Below are 23,880 nucleotides of genomic sequence, written 5' to 3'. Positions count from 1 at the left end.
TAACTCCATTAAACTGTATTTACAAACTACTTAGTAAAAAAATGTATAACCTTTGGAGTCAGATATGATTCAAACTCCAGCTCTACTTCTTACCAGTTATTGTGACCATAGATATATAACTTAAAATCTCTCTTAGTCTGTTTTCTCATCAATAAAATGGAAATAAGGATATCTATATGGAGTGCTATCATGAAAACTAAACACAGATGTAGAATCATCTGGTATTTTTTTCCTCCCCCTTACTTCTATATTCAACTGGTCCCTAGTTGTCCCTATTCTACTATCTACCTCTCAAATTCATCCCTTATCTCCATCCCCACTATTAATGACCCCAATTCCTGGTTAAAGACTCAGTTTGCCAGGCAGAAGAACAGGAAATGGGCAAGGCAAGGAATGATGCATAGAAGCCCAAGTTTTGAAACACTCAGCTGATCTATTTATTTATTCATTTACTTATCTATCTATCTTCACCCGAAGATATGTTTATTGATTTTAGAAAGAGAGGAAGGGGAAGAGGAAGAGGGAGAGAACCATTGATGTGAGAGAGAAACATGGACTGGTTGCTTCCCATACGTACCCCAACCAGAGATTCAACTCACAACCTAGGTATGTACTAAAGGGAATTGAACCTGCAACCTTTTGGTGTATGGGATGACACTCCAAGCAACTGAGTCACCAGGCCAGGGCTCAGCTGATCCTTTTAAAAAAGCAAATCCAGTCTTATTACTCCCTTGCCTAAAATTTTTCAGCTTCTCATCATGATATAAAAGGCCTTTCAGAATCTGGTCTCTACCTTACAGCCACTCCCTTGTACCTTCTCTGTATTTTAGCCATACCAAATAACTTGCAATTAATGTGGGAAAGTCAACATAAACCTACAATGTGAATCCACAATCTCAAATTTTCTACCCTCTTCTGAACTGTTTCTGAATATGGAAACCAATTACTTAATATCAATACAGGTTTAATGCAGAGATACAACCGGAACCATAGAGATTATAAAATGGAGCATCTTCATCTTAGCTGGTTTGGCTCAGTAGATAAAGTGTTGGCCTATGGACTAAAGGGTCCCTGGTTCGATTCCAGTCTAGGGCACATGCTCAGGTTGCGGGCTCGATCCCCAGTAGAGGCTGTACAGGAGGCATCCAATCAATGATTCTTTCTCATCATTGATGTTTCTTTCTATCTCTCTCTCCCTCTCCCTTCCTCTCTGAAATCAATAAAAATATATTTTAAAATAAAGAAATAAAATAAAATGGAGCATCTTCAGTAACATTGACAATGACTGGCCAAAAGCAAAGAATTAAATATATGACAATAATATTTTACAAATACATTTATAATTATAAAAGTATAACTAGAAAAAATATAACCACTACTTCCCAGATGATCTGGAGCTACTAATTACCCAAGATTAACATAAACTTACTTTCCAGACTAAACTGCAAAGATTCTTCACTCGCCTCCGCCTCAGGACTGACCAGTTTCATTCTCAGACACAATTTATCATCCATTTCTGGGATAGCCCCAGAATCTTCTTTTTCATTCCCAAGTATAGGATCATTAGTTTCCACCATGCTTTCAGACATGACATCACTGGTTGCTGTGGTGCTTTCTGGATAGTTGCTAATATCTGAAAGAAGAGAGGCAGGAGGTAGAAAGAAAGAACACTAAAATGCAAACAAAAAACAATAACTCAAGGTTGTCAATTTGCCTGTTTGGCTCCACAGCTCTGCAGGATTGAAAGGGAGTTCCTAGGTTAGATCCTGTCACAAGTATCAACAACTACACACTAGTATTGACACCTGGTCTTAGGAGCAACAGGATTCAGTTCCACTTCTGCATCTGGACAAAGGATGCTGCATGAGCCCTCAGCCAATGCCAGCATGAGGCATAGGTAGCAGGACACTCCAGACGGCATGATTGTTACCTCCCAGCACTGACTAGAGAAAAAAAATAGGTTAATGTAGAAGATTACTGGCTGCTTTAGGGAAGGAGAATCTATGCTTTCTTGCCTTGTCAAGCAGCAGACTGATCAGCCAGGGTACTGAATTAATAGTACTTCTACCCTACGTGTACTCCCTTCCTTATAAGAGCTCTATATCATTGTTTAGCACTCAGATTTCACTGCCTTGCAAATAATAGAATAAAATCCTTAGAATTTTTTTTTCTTTTTTCCTTCTACCTTTTCTTTCCTCTCATCACCACTCACTATCACCTGGGAGTAAACTCATGAAATCAGACATCACAACCTTATTCTTCCTAAGACAAAAATCAACCTTATGAGGAAGATTCAACTCCTCAGATCTAAAAGAATTGGAATCAGCCTAAGTGCCCATCAGCAGATGAATAGATTAAAAAACTTGGGCACATCTACACAATGGAATACTATGCAGCTGTAAAAAGGAAGGAACTCCAACCATCTGCAACAGCATGGATGGAGCTAGAGAGCATTATGCTAAGTGAAATAAGTCAGTCAGAGAAAGATAAATATCACATGCTCTCACTCATCTGTGGATTATAATGAACAACGTAACCCGATGAACAAAAACAGATGTAGAGGCAGAGAAGCATCAATCAGATGCTCAAAACTCAGAGGGAAAGCAGGGGAGGGTGGGGGTGAGGGGGAAAGATCAACCAAAGGACTTGTATGCATGCATATAAGCATAAGTGATGGATGTGGACAACAGGGGGTGAGGGTGAGGGCAGGACTGGGGGGATGAGGGGACATTGGGGGGGTAAGGACACATTTGTAATATCTTACTCAATACAGGGGGAAAAAAGAAAAAAATTTAAAAAAAAAGAAATCACTTGCATAAAAAATAATATCTCAGAAATTCTGCTTTAAGCGGCATTACATTTACTCACTTACCAATAGGAGTACTGTGTCTCCTGGGCTCTAATTTTAGGTGCCCAGCAAGAGGTGGAGTTGCGCTGGTCAATGGTGGGATAATATCACCTTCTTTAGGCAAAGTGAAATGAAATGGAGTTTCTGGAGGAAAAAATAAATAAACAAGAAGGAAACCAAAACAGAAGTATTAAAAAAAGCAAAAGTGAAGAGAACTGCAAGAAATATTTAAATTATTCTTTTCCCAAATTCTGCCTCATTCCCAACCCCCCTCAACAGGCCTCCCAACCAATCTCCTGTTCTCTCCACTTTCTTTACAGCCATCAACAACAGGACTGACATAAAGTAGACAACCAAAGAAAGGCAAATAGAGGAAGCCCAAAGTTTGGAGGGTCTGAGGAACATGCGAACATAGGAACATCTGAGCTCCAAGATAGTACATTTGGGAATTCTCAGTAATACAAATTTGGGTAGTTTCAAGTCCAGGCTTTCTCATTTTGTGCAATGTTAATCCAAGGAGTTAATTTATAAGCTTTAGCAATCTGTAACATCCTCTAGTTGAAGTCTGATGGTAGTACTTGTAATTTACAATCTACTCAAAGAGATGACAAAGGATCTCATGGGCCAAAGTACTTCAAAATACTCATTGGTTCTAACATAGAAATCTATGGGTTTCATGGTTCAGCAATACTGACCAGCATTCACTCTAGACCAGTGAGACAAAATACCACGTGCGGGCGCGCACATACAGTGTGACTGAAACTTCGTGGCCCATGCGCAGAAGTCGGTATTTTGTGGAAGAGCCACACTCAAGGGGCCAAAGAGCCGCATGTGGCTCTCGAGCCGCAGTTTGCCGGCCACTGCCACAGTAATAATATTCATATCAACATCTCTGCACAACAGTAAGTCTCACATATATGAGCACTCCAGTATACACATTTTTGGTTAGTCATTATAAAATTAATGTAAATAGCCCTAGCTGGTTTGGCTCAGCGGATAGAGCGTAGGCCTGCGGACTGAAGGGTCCCCGGGTTCGATTCCGGTCAAGGGCACATGTCCAGGTTGCGGGTTTGATCCCCAGTGGGGGGTGTGCAGGAGGCAGCCAATCAATGATTCTCTCTCATCATTAGTGTTTCTATCTTTCCCTCCCTTCCTCTCTGAAATCAACGCAAATATATTTTTCAAATAAATAAATAAATAAAATTAATGTAAACATAAAACATGTCAAAATACAAAAAACTTTGACAAGAAAAAATTCTGAGATGTCCTAAATTTAACACAATTCTGATACTCTCTACCTGGAGATAGCATCAGATCCCACAAGTTAAAGGCTCAGTCCCACAAGACCACCCCCACGTCAGATGCCAGTAGCAAGTTCAAGTTGTTACCTGTGCTATAACTGGCTTCACATTATAGATTCCCATACCCTCCTTATTAGGTTCAATTAATCCGCTGGTGCTACTCAGGATACTCAGAGAAAAATTTACTTACGTTTACCAGTTTATTATAAAGACACAGATTAACAGCCAGATAAAGCAGTACACAGGGTGAAGTCCAGAGGTTTTGATAGCAGGAGATTCTGTGGAACTGGGATGAGATACCATCCAGGATCATTTACCTACTAGGTTGCTTACCAAGTCTTGTTCAAGAGTTTTTGTAGAGCTGAGCCAGTGTGGCTCAGTGGTTGAACGTCAACCTATGAACCAGGAAGTCACGGTTCAATTCCAGGTCATGGCATATGTCCAGGGTTGTGGGCTCGACCCCCAGTGTGGGGCATACAGGAGGCAGAGATCAAGAATTCTCTCTCATCATTGATGTTTTTATCTCTCTCTCCCATCCTCTCTGAAATCAATAAAAATATTTTTTTTTTAAAAAAGAGTTTTTGTGCACCCAGCCTGCATGGCTCAGTGGTTGAGCATCGACCTATGAACCAGGAGGTCACAGTTCGATTCCTGGTCAGGGCACATGCCCAGTTGCGGGCTGGGCCCCAGTGTAGGGTGTCCAGGAGGCAATCAGTGATTCCCTCTCATCATTGATGTGTCTATCACTCTTCCTCTCTGAAATCAATAAAAATATATATTTTTAAAAAAGAGTTTTTGTAGAGCTTGAATCTCCAGCCCCTCTCCTCCCAGGAGTCAAGGGGTAGGGTTGAAAGTTCTACCCTTTAATAATCGCTGGGTCTTGCTCTAGCCAGTTTGGCTCAGTGGATAGAGTGTTGGCCTGTGGACTGAAGGGTCCCAGGTTCGATTCCAGTCAAGGGCACGGACTTGGGTTGCAGGTTCCCCGGCTCTGGTCAGGGTGCGTGCAGGAGGCAACCAATCGATGTGTCTCTCTCACATGGATGTTTCTCTCTGTCTCTCCCTCTCCCTTCCACTCTCTAAAAATCAATGGAAAAATATCCTCAGGTGAGTCTTAACAAAATAATAATAATAATCATCATCATCATCATCATCATCACTTAGTCTTCACTGTGAACAGCCCCATCCTGAGGCTATATAGGGATCTACCCTAAATCACTCAGCACAAACCCAGTTGTGACTAAAAGGGCTTGTTCTGAATAAGAAAAGATATTCCTTTCACTTCAAAAATAACAAGGGTTTTAGGAGCTCTGTGCAGGAACCAGATGAAGAACAAATACATTTCTTATTATATTACATTTTCTTCTTTCATCTTTTCCCACTCCACTCCTATCTTTATTTTTCAATACATTTTTATTGATTTCAAAGAGGAAGGGAGAGGGAGAGAGAGATAGAAACATCAATGATGAGAGAGAATCATTGATTGGCTGGCTCTTGGACACCCCACACTAGAGATGGAGCCCACAACCCTGTGCCCTGACTGAGAATTGAACTATGACCTCCTGCTTCATAGGTTGACACTCAACCACTGAGCCACACCGGCCAGGCCATTCCTATCTATCCTTTATTACCTTTAATATCAAGCACTTTGATACTGTTTTTCCTCAAAAATCACAAGACAACAACAGAAACATCTCTTACATCTATATGTAAGAGAAAATGAATTAGTAATCTGAAGGGATGAAAAGAGAAAATGAATGGACTTTAGAAATAAGGGATGAAAAATATATATGCTCAGCTAAAGGAACTGTAAAGAATATGAGTGGAGAATTTCAACATCACATCTAAATGGCAAAGAATTCCACCATAGTTATAGAAAAAAGAGGAATGGGTCAGTAGATAAGCATTCATTCTCTGGCAGTTCCTTAAAAAGCAAGCCCTTTACGTTACTAAAGAAGAATTTAGAAAAGATATAGAAACTAAAAAACAAGTATCTCACAAAGCATCATACATTCCGAAGATTTATTTTAAAGAACTTTTCATTCCTGGAACAACCGCCTGCTCTCTTCACAGGAACTATCTATCTCTCATATTATGATTGACCATACAGACTTTTGAAAATCCTTCTATGCGACAAACCATAATATACAAATATAACGTGAAGCATTAAAAAGTACTTAAAAGTATTTGTTTCCTTTGCACGGTACTAGATAAAACTTTATGAAGTTATTTGAACACCAATAATGTAACTGCATTACTACAACCTAATGGAAAATTGAGTATTTTACAGGCAGCACTGACACCATCTCTCTCTGGTCTTCAATGCCTCATTCCTTGATTATTGCAGCAGCCTATCAAATACTTTCTCTGCCTTAATTTTCCCCCTTCCCCCAATTCTTTTTGCACATTGCAACCAAAGCAATCTTCCTAAAGAACATGGCTTTGAACACATTAGCTCCTGGTCAAAACTGTAAGGTTTCTACTAGAAGATAAATCGCTAACTCTTTAACGAGCATTTAATTAACTAGTAGCAGCCTACATTTCTACTCTATCTTAAATTATTCATGTTCATGAAGCCTCTTTTCAATGTCCTCCAAATGCTTTCCCATTTCTCTGCTTTTGTTCACTCATCTGACATAGGTAATTTAATCAAATTATCACCAAATTCTGCAAAATAATATTTCATCCTCTTAAATTTACTGGAATTTTCAACATATTCGATTCTTTTTCTAAGATTTAGCACACCCTCATTATTTAAATTATCAAGTCCCTTCTTGATTTCCCAGATTATGATGGTTTATCCTAATGTATGCCAGCACAGCAACCCATTAAAAAATATATAAATAAACAAAAGGAACTTAATATCCATTGTCAGGCCATCTGAGTGGGGAGTTTGTCCTTATTACTAAAGACTTTATAGAGATTCATTAGTCTAAATGAAAATTTAAAACATTTAATGTCAGTAAGGTCTCCCTTACTTCTAACTTTCTGTTACAATATAAAGCCCATCTTTTGTTCTCAAGAGAAGACCTGGTCACTTCTTTCAATGGTTTAAAGCCAGCTAATCGATATATATAAAAGCCCAGCAACCAGAATGACGGAACGACCAAGACTTTATAGAGATTCATTAGTCTAAATGAAAATTTAAAACATTTAATGTCAGTAAGGTCTCTCTTACTTCTAACTTTCTGTTACAATATAAAGCCCATCTTTTGTTCTCAAGAGAAGACCTGGTCACTTCTTTCAATGGTTTAAAGCCAGCTAATCGATACATATAAAAGCCCAGCAACCAGAATGACGGAACGACTGGAACGACTGGTCACTATGAGACTCACTGTGGCTGCCAATGAGCCCAATTAGGGACCCATCAGCCCCCACCAACCTCCCAAGGTCCCTTCCCCCGACTGGCCCCACCCTTGATCAGCCCTCCCCACCCCGATCAGGGACACGGCCGGCTGGCCAACAACCCATGGCCCCTCCCCCCAGCCGGCCCAGAAGCCAACCTCCCGCGTCCCCTCCCCTCCATCGGCCCGGCCCGATCAGCCCCCATCAGGGTGGGCTGGCCAGACCCTACCCATGCACGAAATCATGCTCAGGGCCTCCAGTTAAATATATAAGAATTTCTATATTGGGTGATGCCACCCATAAACAGCATATCCTAACAGTCTGCCTCTGACATTAACGACCAATTAGGATGATATTCCATAAAGTAAGCCAATAAATGTTAGAGCTAGAGCATAAGACATATCTAGCTTCGATGATCATTATTAACCTATTATATACTAGAGGCTCAGTGCACAAAATTCGTGCATAGGGGGTGGGGGGGGTGTCCCTCAGCTAATGTCATACATAATATTCTACAAATATTTCCTGGACTTCAGAAAATAGACAAAAGGCACAAACTAATATCTTTTTCCAGTTTAAGATTTAAGATGTATATATGTTGAGCCAAATTAAGAAACTTTTCTTAATACCCATAAAGAGGAAACAACCAATAACAGCATATTCATTAACAGAGTTCTTTACTGTGTAATCAAAAAAGATCCTGTACTTCAAGGCAACTGTCAAAATATAAAAATTTGGAGCAAGACTGGGACTTTAGTAGAAAACACCAGATTGGTATAATTTCTACATATTAATAAAAATCATGTTGATTACTCCTAAGTCATAAAGCTGGTAAATATTAAATGATCTCTGATTCCATACATAATTACAGCTACAAAAGAATACAACCCAAATTTTTAAATTTCCCATTATTAGCTGTTCATAAACACAAATCCAAGTTAATTTTCAGCCCTGACATAAGCATGTAGTTCTCTCTTACCTCCCATTCCAAACTGTAATATGGTTGGAGACACAGAACAATTTACAATCACACTCACCACTAGAGCTTTCACAGAAGCTTTGTGAGGTGTGGGCTGAGGCCTTCTCTAGCTGCTTTGTATTAGCCATGTTTGAGTCTTCTGGTAATGCGTTATCTGTTTTCGCTTGAGGTTGGGTCTGCTGCATCTGCCGGTCGGGTTTTGGAGCATCACCTTCTCCCACTGAAGTTACGGGAGGCTGTGGAGAGTCAGCCTGTGCAGGTTCCTTTTCTGCAGTCACTGATTTCAGATCTCCTTCATATTCAGCACTCTTTTCTTCCTGGGTATCAGCTCTATTCTCAGCACATGGTTCTATTTCTGGAGCGTCATCCTCCCACAACTGGGAATCTGAGCATTTCTCCACTCCCTCTAAAGTTTCAGAAGAAACATCAACTCTGGGAGATGGTTCCTTCACATCTACAATGACAACACTCGAGTCCTCTGAAGTAGCTTCTTCCCATGCTTCTTGGTCCTTATGTTCCAATTCTTGGTCAAGGACTGGAAGCTTTTGGGGGGAATCAATACTAATCACACTGGTTTCAACTTCCATAGGTTCCTGACATTCTTGTTTTGGGGTTTCTTTTGAAAGACACAGCCCTTGGGACTGAGTTTCAGTCAGAGCAAGGTGTAATGGGACACTCTCCATACTTTCTTCTTTTAGCTCCTCTCCTTGACTTTCACAAGGAGTCTCGGGAATTTCTTCCACCTCAGACCCTGAAGACCCCTCCTCTGGCTGATGTTCTTTAATTTCCATAGCTTCCTCCTGATCTAGCACACTAGAGAGTGCCTCCGATCGAGTAGCAGGAGAAGGAACTGCCTGACTCCCTGAATCACAAGTGAGATCAATACAAACGTCTTCTGCTACAGTCTCTTCTCTACCTTTGCTACTAGCAGCTAAAATACTAATGTCGTCTCTGGTTTCTGTGTCATTCCCCTTTGTTTCATCAGCATTCTGATTCACTTCTATTTGTCCATCTTGTGCTGGATTCATCAGGATACTATTATTTTCAGCAGGAACAAGTTTAGAATTGAGAACTGGAGACATGGGTTCAGTATCCTCAATCTGTGTGTTTTCTCCATCTTCATCAATCCTGTGAGAACTCAAACTCTCCATCTTTGGGGACTGACTATACTCACTTGCAGAAAGCACCAACTTACAAGAATCCCCTGTCAAAGAAAGCCCAAGATCCTCAGTGGAATTCTTTGGTTCAGTCTCTGAAGTTTTAGAACACTCAACAGTCAAAGAAGAACTATGCAAATCTCCACCTTTCTTTCCATCACTTGATTGTTCTTCCAAACTTGGAGATGGAATGAAAATGTCCTATGGAAGAATAAAAAGAGACAAATCTTCATTTGTTCTTAATCATATTTCTTTTAAATCTAATCCCTGAATTCATCTAAAATGTCTAAATCAATTATTCAAAAAAACTAAAGAACTCTAGGACCATATTCTCAGAAATACAAATCACCAGTCTTTTCATCAATACAAGTCACTCTGTTTAATGCTTTTCTTATGAATCACTGGCACAGAATAAGCATAACCAAAAGAAAAACATAAAAGTATTAACTTACACTCGTAGGAGTAGGAAGACACTTAAATTGAGCTGTACATTACCAACCTGTACATATAAAATCATGTCATATATATGATGGGCCCACAATTACACAGGAGTCATTTGAACATATGCCTACAAAGCCCACTTCAGTTCTTAAAAAGCAGGAATACAGGATGGGGCAAAAGTAGATTTACAGTTTTAAGTACTCAAAACACAGAGTTTATTCTTGTATTATTATTTATTAATTATTGTATTATTCTCCATACAAATAACTATAAACCTACTTTTGCCCTACCCTATATAATTATTTCAATTTCAAAATATTCTAGCACTCGTAAAGCTGATGCTAAAATCTAAAACTTTTAATATCACTAATCAACACATACCAACAAGGATGGCTGAAGTTAAAAAGACTACATCCTGTTGGTAAGGATATGGAACAAGTACATCTCTCATGCATTGCTGATGGGAATGAGAAAGGTACAGCCACTTTAGAAAAAAGTATGGCAGTATCTTATAAAGTTAAACATACATTACCATATGACCCAGAAATTCTGCTTGTGGATATTAACCCAAGAGTAAATAAAATGGTATGTCCACACAAAGATTTATATGCAAATGTTCACAGCAGTATTATTCATAATAGCCAAAAACTGAAGCAACCCAAATGTTTGTCAACTGGTGAATAAATTGTATATTTCCATGTTATGAAATACTATTAACAAGGAAAAGGAATAAAATATTAATACATGCAACAATATAAATCTCAAAAATATGCTAAGCTAAAGAACTGAAGGGGTCAAATATATGGTGACAGAAGAGACTAGACTTCTGGTGATAAGCACACAACAAAGTATACAGATGTCCTATCATAAAGTTGTACACCTGATGCTGTATGTTATAAACCAATGTTTTTGCAGTAAGTTTAATTTTTTTTTAATTTAAAAAAACTCAAACACAAAAAGCAAACACTTTATGATTTCAATTATGTGAAATTCTCAAAAAAAAAAAAAAACTACTGTAACAGAAGGCAGATAAGTGGGTACCTAAGGTGAAAGAGGGGATCAGGGGGATGGGGAGGAGAAATCAATTGCAAAGGATTATGAAGAAACTTTTTAGGGTGACAAAATTATCCTATACTCTGATGGTAGTTGTGGTAACATATTTGTATACAATGCCCAAAATTCATCAAACTATACACTTAAAATGGCATTTTAATTTTATGAATATAATACCTGCATTAAAAATAATAATAACCCGGGGACCCTTTCCCCCTCCCCACTTGGGAGTCTGTACTTGTTCTTCAATAAATCTCCACCTCTGCTATACCAAAATAAATAAATAAATAAATAACCCAAAGCTTAATATGCTTTATGTAAGAACTACATTTAGTGTGTTACTTTGCAAAACATAAATGCTATAAAACTCTAGACATAACTGGTATGACATTCATTTCCTATGATTTTTAAGATAATGAGGGCCCTGGCAGGTAGTTCAGTTAGAGCAGCATTTCTCAACCTGTGGGTTGCAACCCCTTTGGGGGTCGAACGACCCTTTCACAGGGGTCGCCTAAGACCATCGGAAAACACATATATAATTACATATTGTTTTTGTGATTAATCACTATGCTTTAATTATGTTCCATTTGTAACAATGAAATTGGGGGTCACCACAACATGAGGAACTGTATTAAAGGGTCGCGGCATTAGGAAGGTTGAGAACCACTGAGTTAGAGCATCATCCTGATACAACAAGGTTTCGGGTTCAAGCCCTGGTCAGGACACATACAAAAATCAACCAATGCATAAATGAGTGGAACAATAGATCAATGTTTCTCTCTTTCTCAAATCAATAAGTAAAACAAAAGAGAAAGAGAGAGAGAGAGAGAGAGAGAATGAGAAATCAAGATAGGTTGCCAAAAATTCTATATATTCCATAATTTCTGGTGTTACTGTTTACCTTTTCAGATGATAAAAATAGCCATAAATTTGAGCCTGCTCATTTATTCTCACACATGACTGAGTGTAAATTGAGTCAACAATTCTAAATGGCAATTTGGCAATACACAATAGCCTTGAAACAGGTTATATATCCCTTGGCCCAATAATTCCATTTCAAGTAAATTATATGATGGACATAAACTGAGATTTAGATGCAATACTGTTCAGTGATAAATTATTATTTAGAATAGGAAACAATATGAAATATCTTCAATGTCTGAAAGGAGAATCATTTTAAAAATTATGATATACTCACATAATGGAATACTTTGTATTACATAAAATTGTAGACGTTTATGAAAAGATATAGAAGAACATTTAGGCTATGCATTAAATGAAAATTTTTTATTTTAGTAAAAAATATATTTTTTGTTATAGTCTTCTAATACATTTTAATATAATTTTCATGTATTTTTTAAGTTAATAAACATGCACTATAAATAAGAGTAGCTATTTCTGAGACAGAATAACTGATCTTATTTTCATTTATCTGTACATTATACATCCTCTAAAACAAATACGTATCATTTTCTTGTTTCAAAAATTAAGCCATTTTACAAAGGCTCATAGATAAGACATCACTAATAAAACTATAAATACATTTTTAATGTGATAGTCACATAAATTGACATTAACTGCTTTACAGTGAATAATGTTGTGCAACCACCACCTCTACCTAGTTCGAAAACATTTTCTTTTCTTAATATTTTTTATTGATTTCAGAGAGGAAGGGAGAGGGAGAGAGAGACTGAAACATCAATGATGAGAGAGAATCATTGATAATGCCTCCTGCACACCCCCTACTGGGGATCGAGACTACAACCTGGGCATGTGCCCTTGACCGGAATCCAAACCCAGGACCCTTCAGTCTCCAGGCTGACGCTCTATCCACTGAGCCAAACCAGCTAGGGCAGCCAGTGATGGCGAACCTTTTGAGCTCGGCGTGTCAGCATTTTGAAAAACCCTAACTTAACTCTGGTGCCATGTCACATATAGAAATTTTTTGATATTTGCAACCATAGTAAAACAAAGATTTATATTTTTGATATTTATTTTATGGCATTTTTAAATAAATGCCATTTAACCAAGAAAAATCAACCAAAAAAATGAGTTCGAGTGTCACCTCTGACACGCGTGTCATAGGTTCGCCATCACTGAGCTAGGGCTTAAAAACATTTTCATCACTCAAAAAGGAAATCCCATACCATATCCATTAAGGAGTTGTCCCCCATTATGATTTTTTTAATGTATTTTTTATTGATTTCAGAGAGGAAGGGAGAGTCAGAGAGAGATAAAAACATCAATGATAAGAGAGAATCATTGATTGGCTGCCTCCTGCACGCCCCACACTGGAAATTGAACCCACAACCCGGGCATGTGCCCTGACCAGGAATCGAACCATGACCTCCTGGTTCATAGGTTGATGCTCAACCACTGAGCCATGCCAGCTGGGCATTGCCCCCCATTATGAATACCTTTTAGGCATCATCAAACTAAATACTGATGTGATTTTCATTACAGAATTTTTTTCAATATACTATATAGAATTTCAGTCAGAGTAAAATTTCAGGGCTAATTAACCTATCAACAAGCTATGTTTCTAAAGACTACCTGGATCTAGCCTCCAAGTGTCTGGCCCCTAATAACCCACAGTGCTATGGCTCGCTGCAGGCCTAGTCAGAATAACAGAGCTAAGTGAGCAAAACCCATTCAGAACTCTGGATAAGGATGGATGGAGAACTATCAGGACCACATTCAATATGAGTCAATCTTTAATAGCCATCACTGATTTAGTGAATAGTTCACAGAAGTCTAAACAAATATAAAAAAGATAATTATCAATTCCAGAGAAAATAAATTATGCAAACAGGGAAAAATAATCATAATATTCCACAGGCTCTGCTGTGAATAGTGTTTATGTCAGTGATGGCGAACCTTTTGAGCTCGGCGTGTCAGCATTTTGAAAAACCCTGACTTAACTCTGGTGCCATGTCACATATAGAAATTTTTTGATACTTGCAACCATAGTAAAACAAAGACTTATATTTTTGATATTTATTTTATATATTTAAATGCCATTTAACAAAGAAAAATCAACCAAAACAATGAGTTCGCGTGTCACCTCTGACACGCGTGTCATAGGTTCACCATCACTGGTTTATGTTAATAGTGCTCATAATAATGTAAATTCACAATAATGATTTAAACAAAATTATGTCACTATACAGGAAACATGGGGAAATAGTTTAAAAATTTTTTTAAAGAACGTATGGAAATATAATAATCCTATATAAAATCCTAATATGCAAATCGACCGAACGGCAGAATGACCGGTCGCTATGATGTGCACTGATCACCAGGGGGCAGACGCTCAATGCAGAGCTGCCCCCTGGTCAGTGCGCTCCCACAGAGGAAGCACCACTCAGCCAGAAGCCCTGAGCCGGGCTCATGGCTGGTGAGCACAGCAATGATGGAGGGAGCCTCTCCTGCCTCTGCTGCAGGTGGGCAGTAAGGAGCGAGGGGTCCTGCACTGCGATAGCCCCGGACTGCAAGAGGGATGTCTGACTGCCAGCTTAGGCCCGATCTCCAGGGATCAGGCCTAACCCAGCAGGTGGACATCCCCCGAGGGGTCCCGAACTGCGAGAGGGCGCAGGTCAGGCTGAGGTGACCCACGCCCCCTCCCCGTGCACTGGACCTCTAGTAATATATATAATTATGTAGGTAAATAACAAGAAAAAGCTTAAAGAACTGAAAGTGGTTGTCTCTGAGTATGGATGGGGAGAGACCTCATTTTAATTTTCTGACTCCTTTTCTGGCTTTTACAAATGGTTTTTATAAAAATCAAACCCTAAACATAAAAAATAAGTTGTAAAGGTACTATTCAGAGATTTTTTAGAAGGCATGGACTGTACTGGCTGAGAAATCTTAAAATATGAGTCCAAAAAATTAGACTAGGTCATCTTAGGTTCCAGGGACCTTTGAATTATGTTCAGCATCACTCATTTGTCTCAAATTTTCATTACTGGTTTTATTTCTGACTCTGATGGTCTTTGGTAAATGTTGAAGGTACGGCAATTTCTTCAATAGTGTCTTTTTCTTCAAAAAGTCAGTTTTCCCTTTGTGGCCAGGAATCACTTCCCCAGGTAGGGATACCACTGCATAGACTTTCATTTCCTTAAAAATCCTGTTTAGTTACTGATAGACATCTAGTAAGTGGTCTCTAATATCACCTACCTTTTCTGAAAAACCCTTAATGCTCTGCATCAGTGCTTATAGCTCTCATTCCTAAATTCTAATGGCTCCTCCAAACTATATATGTTCATGTATAACGTTAACAGAAAAATAAAAGCTAAAGAAAAATTTCACTTTCACTGCTAGCAACAGCTGATCCTTATGGAGTGTTTATCACGTGCAACCCACTATCCTAGGCACTTTATATAGTATACTAAGTCATTTAACCTTCTCAACTACCCCATTAGTTAGGTAGTATCAATATCCCCATTTGATTTGCTGAGGAAAATTAAGCTCAGTTTCAACAGGTCACAAAGACAGAAATGGCAGAACCAGGAGTAAGTCCAGCAAATTTTGACTCTAGAGTCCTTGTTTGTTTGTTTCCTTATTTATTTTAGCTTTACCACTTTATAGATTAATGAATCATTATTTTAAATAGAAAGCAACTCTCGTATTATCTTGGTGATTTATAAATATGATCATTAACTCAAAGAATATAAAAATTTGAAGCATTTTTTTAAAATCCTCACCCAAGGATATTTTTTCCATTGGTTTCTAGAGAGTGGAAAGGAGGGAGTTGCGGGGGGAGGGGGAGAAGAGAGAAACATTGACATGAGAGAAACATATGGATTGGTTGCCTCCTGCACTCGCCCCTACTGGTCCCCGGGAACCTGCAACTACGGTATATGCCCTTGACCAGGAATGGAACCCGTGATTTTTCGATCTGCAGACTGATGCTCTGACCACTGAGAAATACTAACCAGGGCTAGAATCCTTGTTCTTAACCACTCTACCAAAACACTTCTAATGATTTGCACAAAATGGAATTTTCATTAAACAAATGAACAAAATGAACAAATTTTAAAATGCCAGAAAGCAATTCCATTTCTTTCTTCCTACTGCCTCACTCTTCCTCACTAAATTTATGGTATATTACTATTCATTTTTAAATATAAACTTTCATTACAACACCTGTAAACTGAAAGGCATGAAAGAAGTTCTCCCAATAACACTAAAATAACTCCCCACTTAAGATCTTATAAGAACAGGCATTTAGATTGACAATATAATACAGTCATTTAGATTTAGTTAAAATCCTTCAATTCCCTATGCATAAAACGTACATTTAGTCTTTTTTAAATATTTAAAATTATACAAATGAGATGTTAGTTTTCCTCTGCTTTTTAAAAAAAATATATTTTTATTGATTTCAGAGAGGAAGGGAGAGGAAGATATAGACACATCAATGATAAGAATCATTGATCAGCTATCTCCTACAAGCCCCCTACTGGGGATCAAGCCCCAAATCCAGGCATATGCACTGACCTTGACCTCCTGGTTCATAGGTTGACACTCAACCATTGAGTAACACTGTCTGAGCTTTCTTGTTTTTAGAAGAAAAATAATTCCTCATTTGAAAACTAAAAACCATCCTGACCTTGAATACATATATGAATAACCCATGGACACAGACAATAGGGTGCTGAAGGCCTGGGGTGAAGAGGGAAGGGGGGTGGCCAGGCTGGAGGAGGTCAATGGGGGCGGGGGGAGGGAAAGGGGACATATGTAATACTTTCAACAATAAAGAATTATTTTTTTAAAAAAATCCTGATAACCTCAGCACAGGAATAATTAAATTATGTTACATCCAGAAATATTTTGCAAGTTTTTAAAGGATAATATGAAACTGAGGTAACACTAAAAAATCATTATGATACAATGTTAACTGGAAAAAGATTAAAGTTGTATGTTCACTATAAACAACTTCATTTTTTAAAATGTAGGCATGGCCTTAGTCAGTCTGGCTCAGTGGATAGAGCGTCGTCGGCCTGCAGACTGAAGGGTCCCAGGTTCTATTCTGGTCAGGGGCACATGCCCGGGTTGTGGGCTCGATCCCCAGTGTTGGGGGTGTAGGAGGCAGCCAACCAATGATTCTCTCTCATCACTGATTTTTTTTTGTTTGTTTTTTAAACTTCATAAACACAAAAAAATTTATTCTGAATAGATCATTTTATACAGAAATCATTGAAAAAGATGTTCATTAATTAGCTATGGACTTAACAAATCAAACTATCCAAACAAAATAAACAAGGCAATATAAAAGTTTAAGAAATTTACAAAAGCTGTACAAAATAACTTAATTAGACTGATACAGTCTATAAAATCTCTTCTTTCGCTGTACAATTAGAGATCTATGTAGTTTTTTTTAAGGGATGAAAGAAAGGATGTTTTAAGGCTTCTTTGAGAGTAATCCTTTTAGTTGGCTCATACTCCAACATTTTCTGAATGAGGTCAAAGAGAAGCTCATGTTCAACATCCTGAGAAAGCATAAATAGAGGTTTACAACGCCTTGAAACATATCTGCTGGCAGAACTGTGTTCATCCCAGTCCAATCGATCATGATGGAAATATTTACGTTTCCTAAGAGTAAGTCAATATCCATGTTTATGTTGACAATGAAAATTTAAACATCTACTAATAGAAAAATATGGAACGCTTCACAAATTTGCAGGTTATCCTTGCGCAGGGGCCATGCTAATCTTCTCTGTATCGTTCCAATTTTAGTATACGTGCTACCGAAGCGAGCACATCACTGATGTGTTTATTTCTCTCTCCCTCTCTTCCTTTCTGAAATCAATAAAAATATATTTTTAAAATGTAGGCATGGCCCTGGCCAGTGTGGCTCAATTGATTGGAGCATCATCCCATGAACCAAAGGGTGGCAGGTTCGATTCCCAGTTGGGATGCATGTGATGGGCAGCCAATTGACGTTACTCTCTCACATCTCTCCTTCTTTCTCTCTCTCAAAACCATTTTTAAAAAACCAACAAAACAAAACAAAAACATAGGCATGTAGAAAGATAAAAATGACTAGTAGTTGCATTAAGGTAAAATAAGGATTAATGGCCCCTTTTAGTTTTGCAGTAACATTTTCAAAAAGTTTAAAGACAAGATGTTAGGTGACTCTGGAAATGTTCTAAAACTAGAACATTGTGACGACAGTTACACAACTCTGTAAATTAACTAAAACATCACTAAACTATACACTTAAAGTGGGTGAATTTTATGGCTTATAAATTATACCTCAATAAAGTTCTTTTTTTGAATGTTAGGAAAAAAACCTTTCTACAATACTCACATGAGAAAACTCAGGCTGGGAGGGGACAGGAAGTGACCCAGGAGTGAAGGCTGGTGCGCTCTGAGACACTGGTGTTGAGGCTTGTGGTGCCATAGTGGGCTCAGGTGGGACAGGGAGGTTTTCTATCTCCCCTGGTTCATCATCTTTAAGTTTCTTCTGAAAAGATTCTCTTTCTTCTTCAGATAACATTGACATATCCACTGGCTCATCTGGTTTAAAACAGGTAAAACTAATTTAGAAATAAGCATTCATTAATACTTCTAATACCACTAATAAAAATCCTATATAATAAAAGCTTAATATGCTAAGTGTCCAGTCATCCATTGAACCAATCAAAGCATGATATGCTAATGATATGCTCAACCGCTCACTATTACGTGCACTGACCACCAGGGGGCAGACACTCCAACTGGTAGGTTAGCTTACTGCTGGGGTCCGGTCAATCAGGACTGAGCAAGACGGGCTGGACATGCCCTGTAGCCCTCCTGTGGCCCCTCCCCAGCTGACCAACCTCCTGCGTCCCTCCCCGGCCCCAACTGTGCACCAGTGGGGTGTCTCAACCTGGCCTGTGCCCTCTTGCAATCCAGGACCCCTTGGGGGATGTCGGAGAGCTGGTTTCAGCCCGATCCCACAGGCAAGGCCAAGAGACCCCACTGGTGCACAAATTCATGTACCGGGCCTCTAGTTACATTATAGAAATTTCCATTCCTAAAAAAAACACTAACTTAATTTTCAGAAAAGCTGATAGATTGACTGGGCCATAAAAATCCGAAATACTTCCTTCCTCAAGCTCCCAAAATAGTAAGTTATAGATTAAAGTAGGTTTCACCTGGGGATAACCACCTACCTAGATGAAATGTTAAAACTTCTGAGCCTCTTTCCTGATTATAACTCATTTTTCACATTTTGCATAGAAAAGCCCAAATTAATGGCACTTAATTTAGCCATCATATATTCTGCCACAGGCCTTGAAATGTAGTGAACTTGTTCACCACTCTAAATAAATATTTACATATTTATGAACTCATTATATTTGCATTAACTGCTAAGTGCAGAAAGATGGGTACCAGGACAAATACAGAAGAAAAAAAAATCTACCAATGCCAATTAGCACTGATAAATCAAATAACTAAGTACAAAACACAAATCTAAGACAAATTGCTTAGGAGGGAAACATGCACAAAACCTTGTTTTCCCATAGTATACTACCCACCTGAAGGCCATCAGCATCTTCCTCAGAACCTAACTAGGTATTTGATTCATCAATCCTTTCCCCCTTATCTTACAACTTGACTCCAAAGAGACTTCCTCTAAACCAGTGGTTTTCAACCAGTGTGCTACAATAATTATTTTTAATATATTTGTATTGATTTCAGAGAGGAGGGGAGAGGGAGAGAAAGAGATAAAAATAAAAACATCAATGATAAGAGAGACACATCGACTGGTTGCCTCCTGCATGTATCCCAACCATGGCCTATGATTGAGCGCAACCAAGGTATGTGCCCTTGACTGAAATCAAACCCTGGACCCTTCAGTCTGCAGGCTGACACTCTATCCACTGAGCCAAACTGGCCACGGCATACAAGAATTTTTAAAACATGCACTACCTGACTATTTAGTCAGGGCCACTGACCTCTTTTCCTTTAGCTTGTCAAATAAAAGAAATGACAACAGCCAACACAACAATAGCCGTCCGATGTGAATGCCCTATCTTGAACCACAGATATATAGGTCATATAACAGAGTTGCATCTTATTGGTCATGTCGCCTAGTAAGGTTGAAACTGATTGGTTAATTCTTGGTACCAGAACTCCATATATACAAAGTATAAGCACCTGATTTTTTTAAAAGTCAATTTGGAGCTAAAAAGAGTAGGGCATTCCAAATTTTATTTATTTATTTATTTTTTGTAAATCAATGAAAGTTATACCTATTTTTTTGTTAGATGGGCAAAAAATATATTTGGTGTGCCACAGGATTTTAGTAATTAGTTTATGTGTGCCACGAGGATAAAAAAGTTGAAAATCACTGCTCTACATCACTTTCACAAACTACCTCTGCCACTCAGTTTTTTTCCTATCATCACTCTCATGTTACCAGCTAATCCCAACCCCAATTCCAACCCCTTGCTGCTTACTTGGCCTCAACCTCACCTTCCATTCTAATTCTAGGTTCGGTCAGGATCTGCTGCTGTACACCTTTATTATACTACCACAGCTGTGTTAAATATTCCCATTATACTTTTTTTATCTTTCTCACCATGACAAAGCACTTATTAACACATTAAGCGCCCAGCCTGTTTTGTCTTCCGGATGGAAAGTATATTGTCAGTCATGGTGACTGACTGGGCGCTTAATGTGTTAGAGACCTGCTGCTCTAAGCACTACATATAAAAAGGCTTTAGGTTAATAATCTTAGCAAAAAACAAAACTACAAAAAGCATACATAGTCCTACAAACAGTTATGAACAAGTATTAAGCAAATACATTAAATCTAAAATACAATTAACAAGGGAAAATATTTTTTATTTTTTATTAAAACCAAAGAACTCTGAATCATATACATAACATGATCCCAAATGTGTAAAGATATTTCTTTATATTTATGCATAGAAAATATATCCAAATGCTAATCTATATATATAAAAGGCTAAGTACTAACGTCTGACCGTCCGACCGACTGACCGACAGGCTGGTACATATGACGCACACTGGCAATTTAAAAATAAACAGTGACTCTCACATGCGTGTTATCTGTCCCTGTCTGACACTGGCCTCCCATTTAAATTAATTCAAACACAGTTTCCCGTGATGCCAGTATTTGCGATGACTATTAATAAATCACAAGGGCAAACTCTAGTCAGAGTAGGAATATTCTTATCTGGACCCGTTTTCGGACATGGTCAGTTATATGTTGCTTTCTCTCAAGTTCGAAGAGCGTGTGACATTAAAGTTAAAGTTGTAAATACTTCATCACAGGGAAATTAATCAAGCACTCTGAAAGTGTTTTTACTCTTAATGTGATATTCAGGGAGATATCAGAATAAGTTTAATCAATTTATCAGTAATTGTTTTTATCAATGCTTTTATATCATGTTTTTGTTGTTTTTATATCATGTCTTTGTTGTTATATCATGTCTTTGTTGTTATGTTGTTATGGTTTATTTATTAATCAATAAATAAACTAGTTATAATTATATCTGGATTGTGGGATCACGGGTGATTTTTATTTTCTTCTCAATTTGTTTTATTTTCTTATCGTTACTTTCCTATATGCTTTCCAAACTTTCGACAATGAGTATAGGCATACTTCATTTTATTGCACTTCACTTTATTGTGCTTCACAGATGTTGCATTTTTTACAAATTGAAGGCAGACTCTCCACCAGCAAAAAGATTACTCACTTTATTACAATATTTACCACAATACTCACTTTACTACAGTGGCCTGGAAGCAAACTTGCAACATATCTTAAGTATGCCTGTTATTAATTACTAGTGGCCCAGTGCACGGATTCGTGCACACTGAAAGGAAAATAATTAGAAGAAATATTTTAATATTGCTATTCACCCTTTCTCTATAATATAAGTGTCAGAGATGAAAGAAAATTAGTAAAATGTGTATAAAATCTATACTAATAAAAGGGTAATATGCTAATGAGAGCAGACTTCCATCCAGACAAAGCCACAGCAGCTGCGAGGCCTGGGGCTCAGGCAGCAGTGGGCCCAGGCAGCTGTGAGCCCCAGCAGCTGCGAGGCCCGGGGTTCAGGCCTCGCAGCCGCAGCGGCCAGCAGTGGCAGCAGCAGTGGGGTGGTGGGGGCGGCGCCTTCCCCTGATTGGCCTGGTCACCTCCCGCAGAGAGAGGCCAGAGTCAGCAGCAGCGACGGGGTGATGGGGGCAGTGCCTTCCCTCGATCAGTCTGGTCACCTCCCCATGGGAGCGGGCCTAAGCAGTCAGTAGGACATCCCCTGAGGGCTCCCAGACTGTGAGAGAGGGCAGGCCGGGCTGAGGGACCCCCACCAGTGCACAAATTTTTGTGCACCAGGCCTCTAGTAATATACAAATTCATTAATAAATAAACAATAACAACATAATATAAAAGCAAAGACATGATAGAAAAACAACAAAAACATGATATAAAAGCATTGATAAAAACAATTACTGATAAATTGATTAAACTTATTCTGATATCTCCCTGAATATCACATTAAGAGTAAAAACACTTTCAGAGTGCTTGATTAATTTCCCTGTGATGAAGTATTTACAACTTTAACTTTAATGTCACACGCTCTTCGAACTTGAGAGAAAGCAACATATAACTGACCATGTCCGAAAACGGGTCCAGATAAGAATATTCCTACTCTGACTAGAGTTTGCCTTTGTGATTTATTAATAGTCATCGCAAATACTGGCATCACGGGAAACTGTGTTTGAATTAATTTAAATGGGAGGCCAGTGTCAGACAGGGACAGATAACACGCATGTGAGAGTCACTGTTTATTTTTAAATTGCCAGTGTGCGTCATATGTACCAGCCTGTCGGTCAGTCGGTCGGACGGTCAGACGTTAGTACTTAGCCTTTTATATATATAGATTAGCATTTGGATATATTTTCTATGCATAAATATAAAGAAATATCTTTACACATTTGGGATCATGTTATGTATATGATTCAGAGTTCTTTGGTTTTAATAAAAAATAAAAAATATTTTCCCTTGTTAATTGTATTTTAGATTTAATGTATTTGCTTAATACTTGTTCATAACTGTTTGTAGGACTATGTATGCTTTTTGTAGTTTTGTTTTTTGCTAAGATTATTAACCTAAAGCCTTTTTATATGTAGTGCTTAGAGCAGCAGGTCTCTAACACATTAAGCGCCCAGTCAGTCACCATGACTGACAATATACTTTCCATCCGGAAGACAAAACAGGCTGGGCGCTTAATGTGTTAATAAGTGCTTTGTCATGGTGAGAAAGATAAAAAAAGTATAATGGGAATATTTAACACAGCTGTGGTAGTATAATAAAGGTGTACAGCAGCAGATCCTGACCCAGGCGGGGAACGTTGGAGTCTGCAGTCACTGGAGCAAGCAAGCCTCCCTGTTCGCTTCAGTGCATGGCTGCCGGCCGCCATCTTGGCTGACAGTTAATTTGCATAAGGATATGCTGATTAGCCAATGGGAAGGGTAGCGGTCGTATGCTAATTACCATGTTTCTCTTTTATTAGTGTAGATGTTTACAATCAGGGAGAAAGCACCTTTAATATAATTATTTTTATATGTTCACACTACAGATAGAAGAAATGGTTCTAAATATAAACCAAACGTATTTTGATTAATAGCAGTTTTTGTAGAATAGATTGACTTTTATTTTTTACTTAAGACATCACTAATCGATCATGCTATGCTTAGAATATTAGTCCATTTGGAAACCTACAAATTATTTCAAGA

At 38.3% G+C, this 23,880-nt stretch overlaps 1 protein-coding gene across 4 annotated transcripts in view; it reads right to left on the bottom strand.

Annotated features, from left to right (window-relative positions):
- The window catches only part of TP53BP1 (tumor protein p53 binding protein 1), a 96,569-nt gene that overhangs the window by 35,893 nt on the left and 36,796 nt on the right, over nt 1–23,880 (bottom strand). For all 4 annotated transcript variants that reach the window (XM_005877546.2, XM_005877544.2, XM_005877543.2 and 1 more), the window contains exons 11-14: nt 18,434–18,642; nt 8,529–9,828; nt 2,873–2,992; nt 1,430–1,633 (exon numbers count right to left, since the gene is read on the bottom strand). In XM_005877546.2, coding sequence (XP_005877608.1) covers nt 1,430–1,633; nt 2,873–2,992; nt 8,529–9,828; nt 18,434–18,642 — 1,833 coding nt within the window. The remainder of the gene's footprint in view (nt 1–1,429; nt 1,634–2,872; nt 2,993–8,528; nt 9,829–18,433; nt 18,643–23,880) is intronic.

This window comes from Myotis brandtii, unplaced genomic scaffold, assembly GCF_000412655.1.
Source record: "Myotis brandtii unplaced genomic scaffold, ASM41265v1 scaffold521, whole genome shotgun sequence".
Taxonomy (NCBI): domain Eukaryota; kingdom Metazoa; phylum Chordata; class Mammalia; order Chiroptera; family Vespertilionidae; genus Myotis; species Myotis brandtii.
The sequence above is the reverse complement of the archived record's forward strand: the minus strand, read 5'-3'. Positions and strand labels throughout refer to the sequence as shown.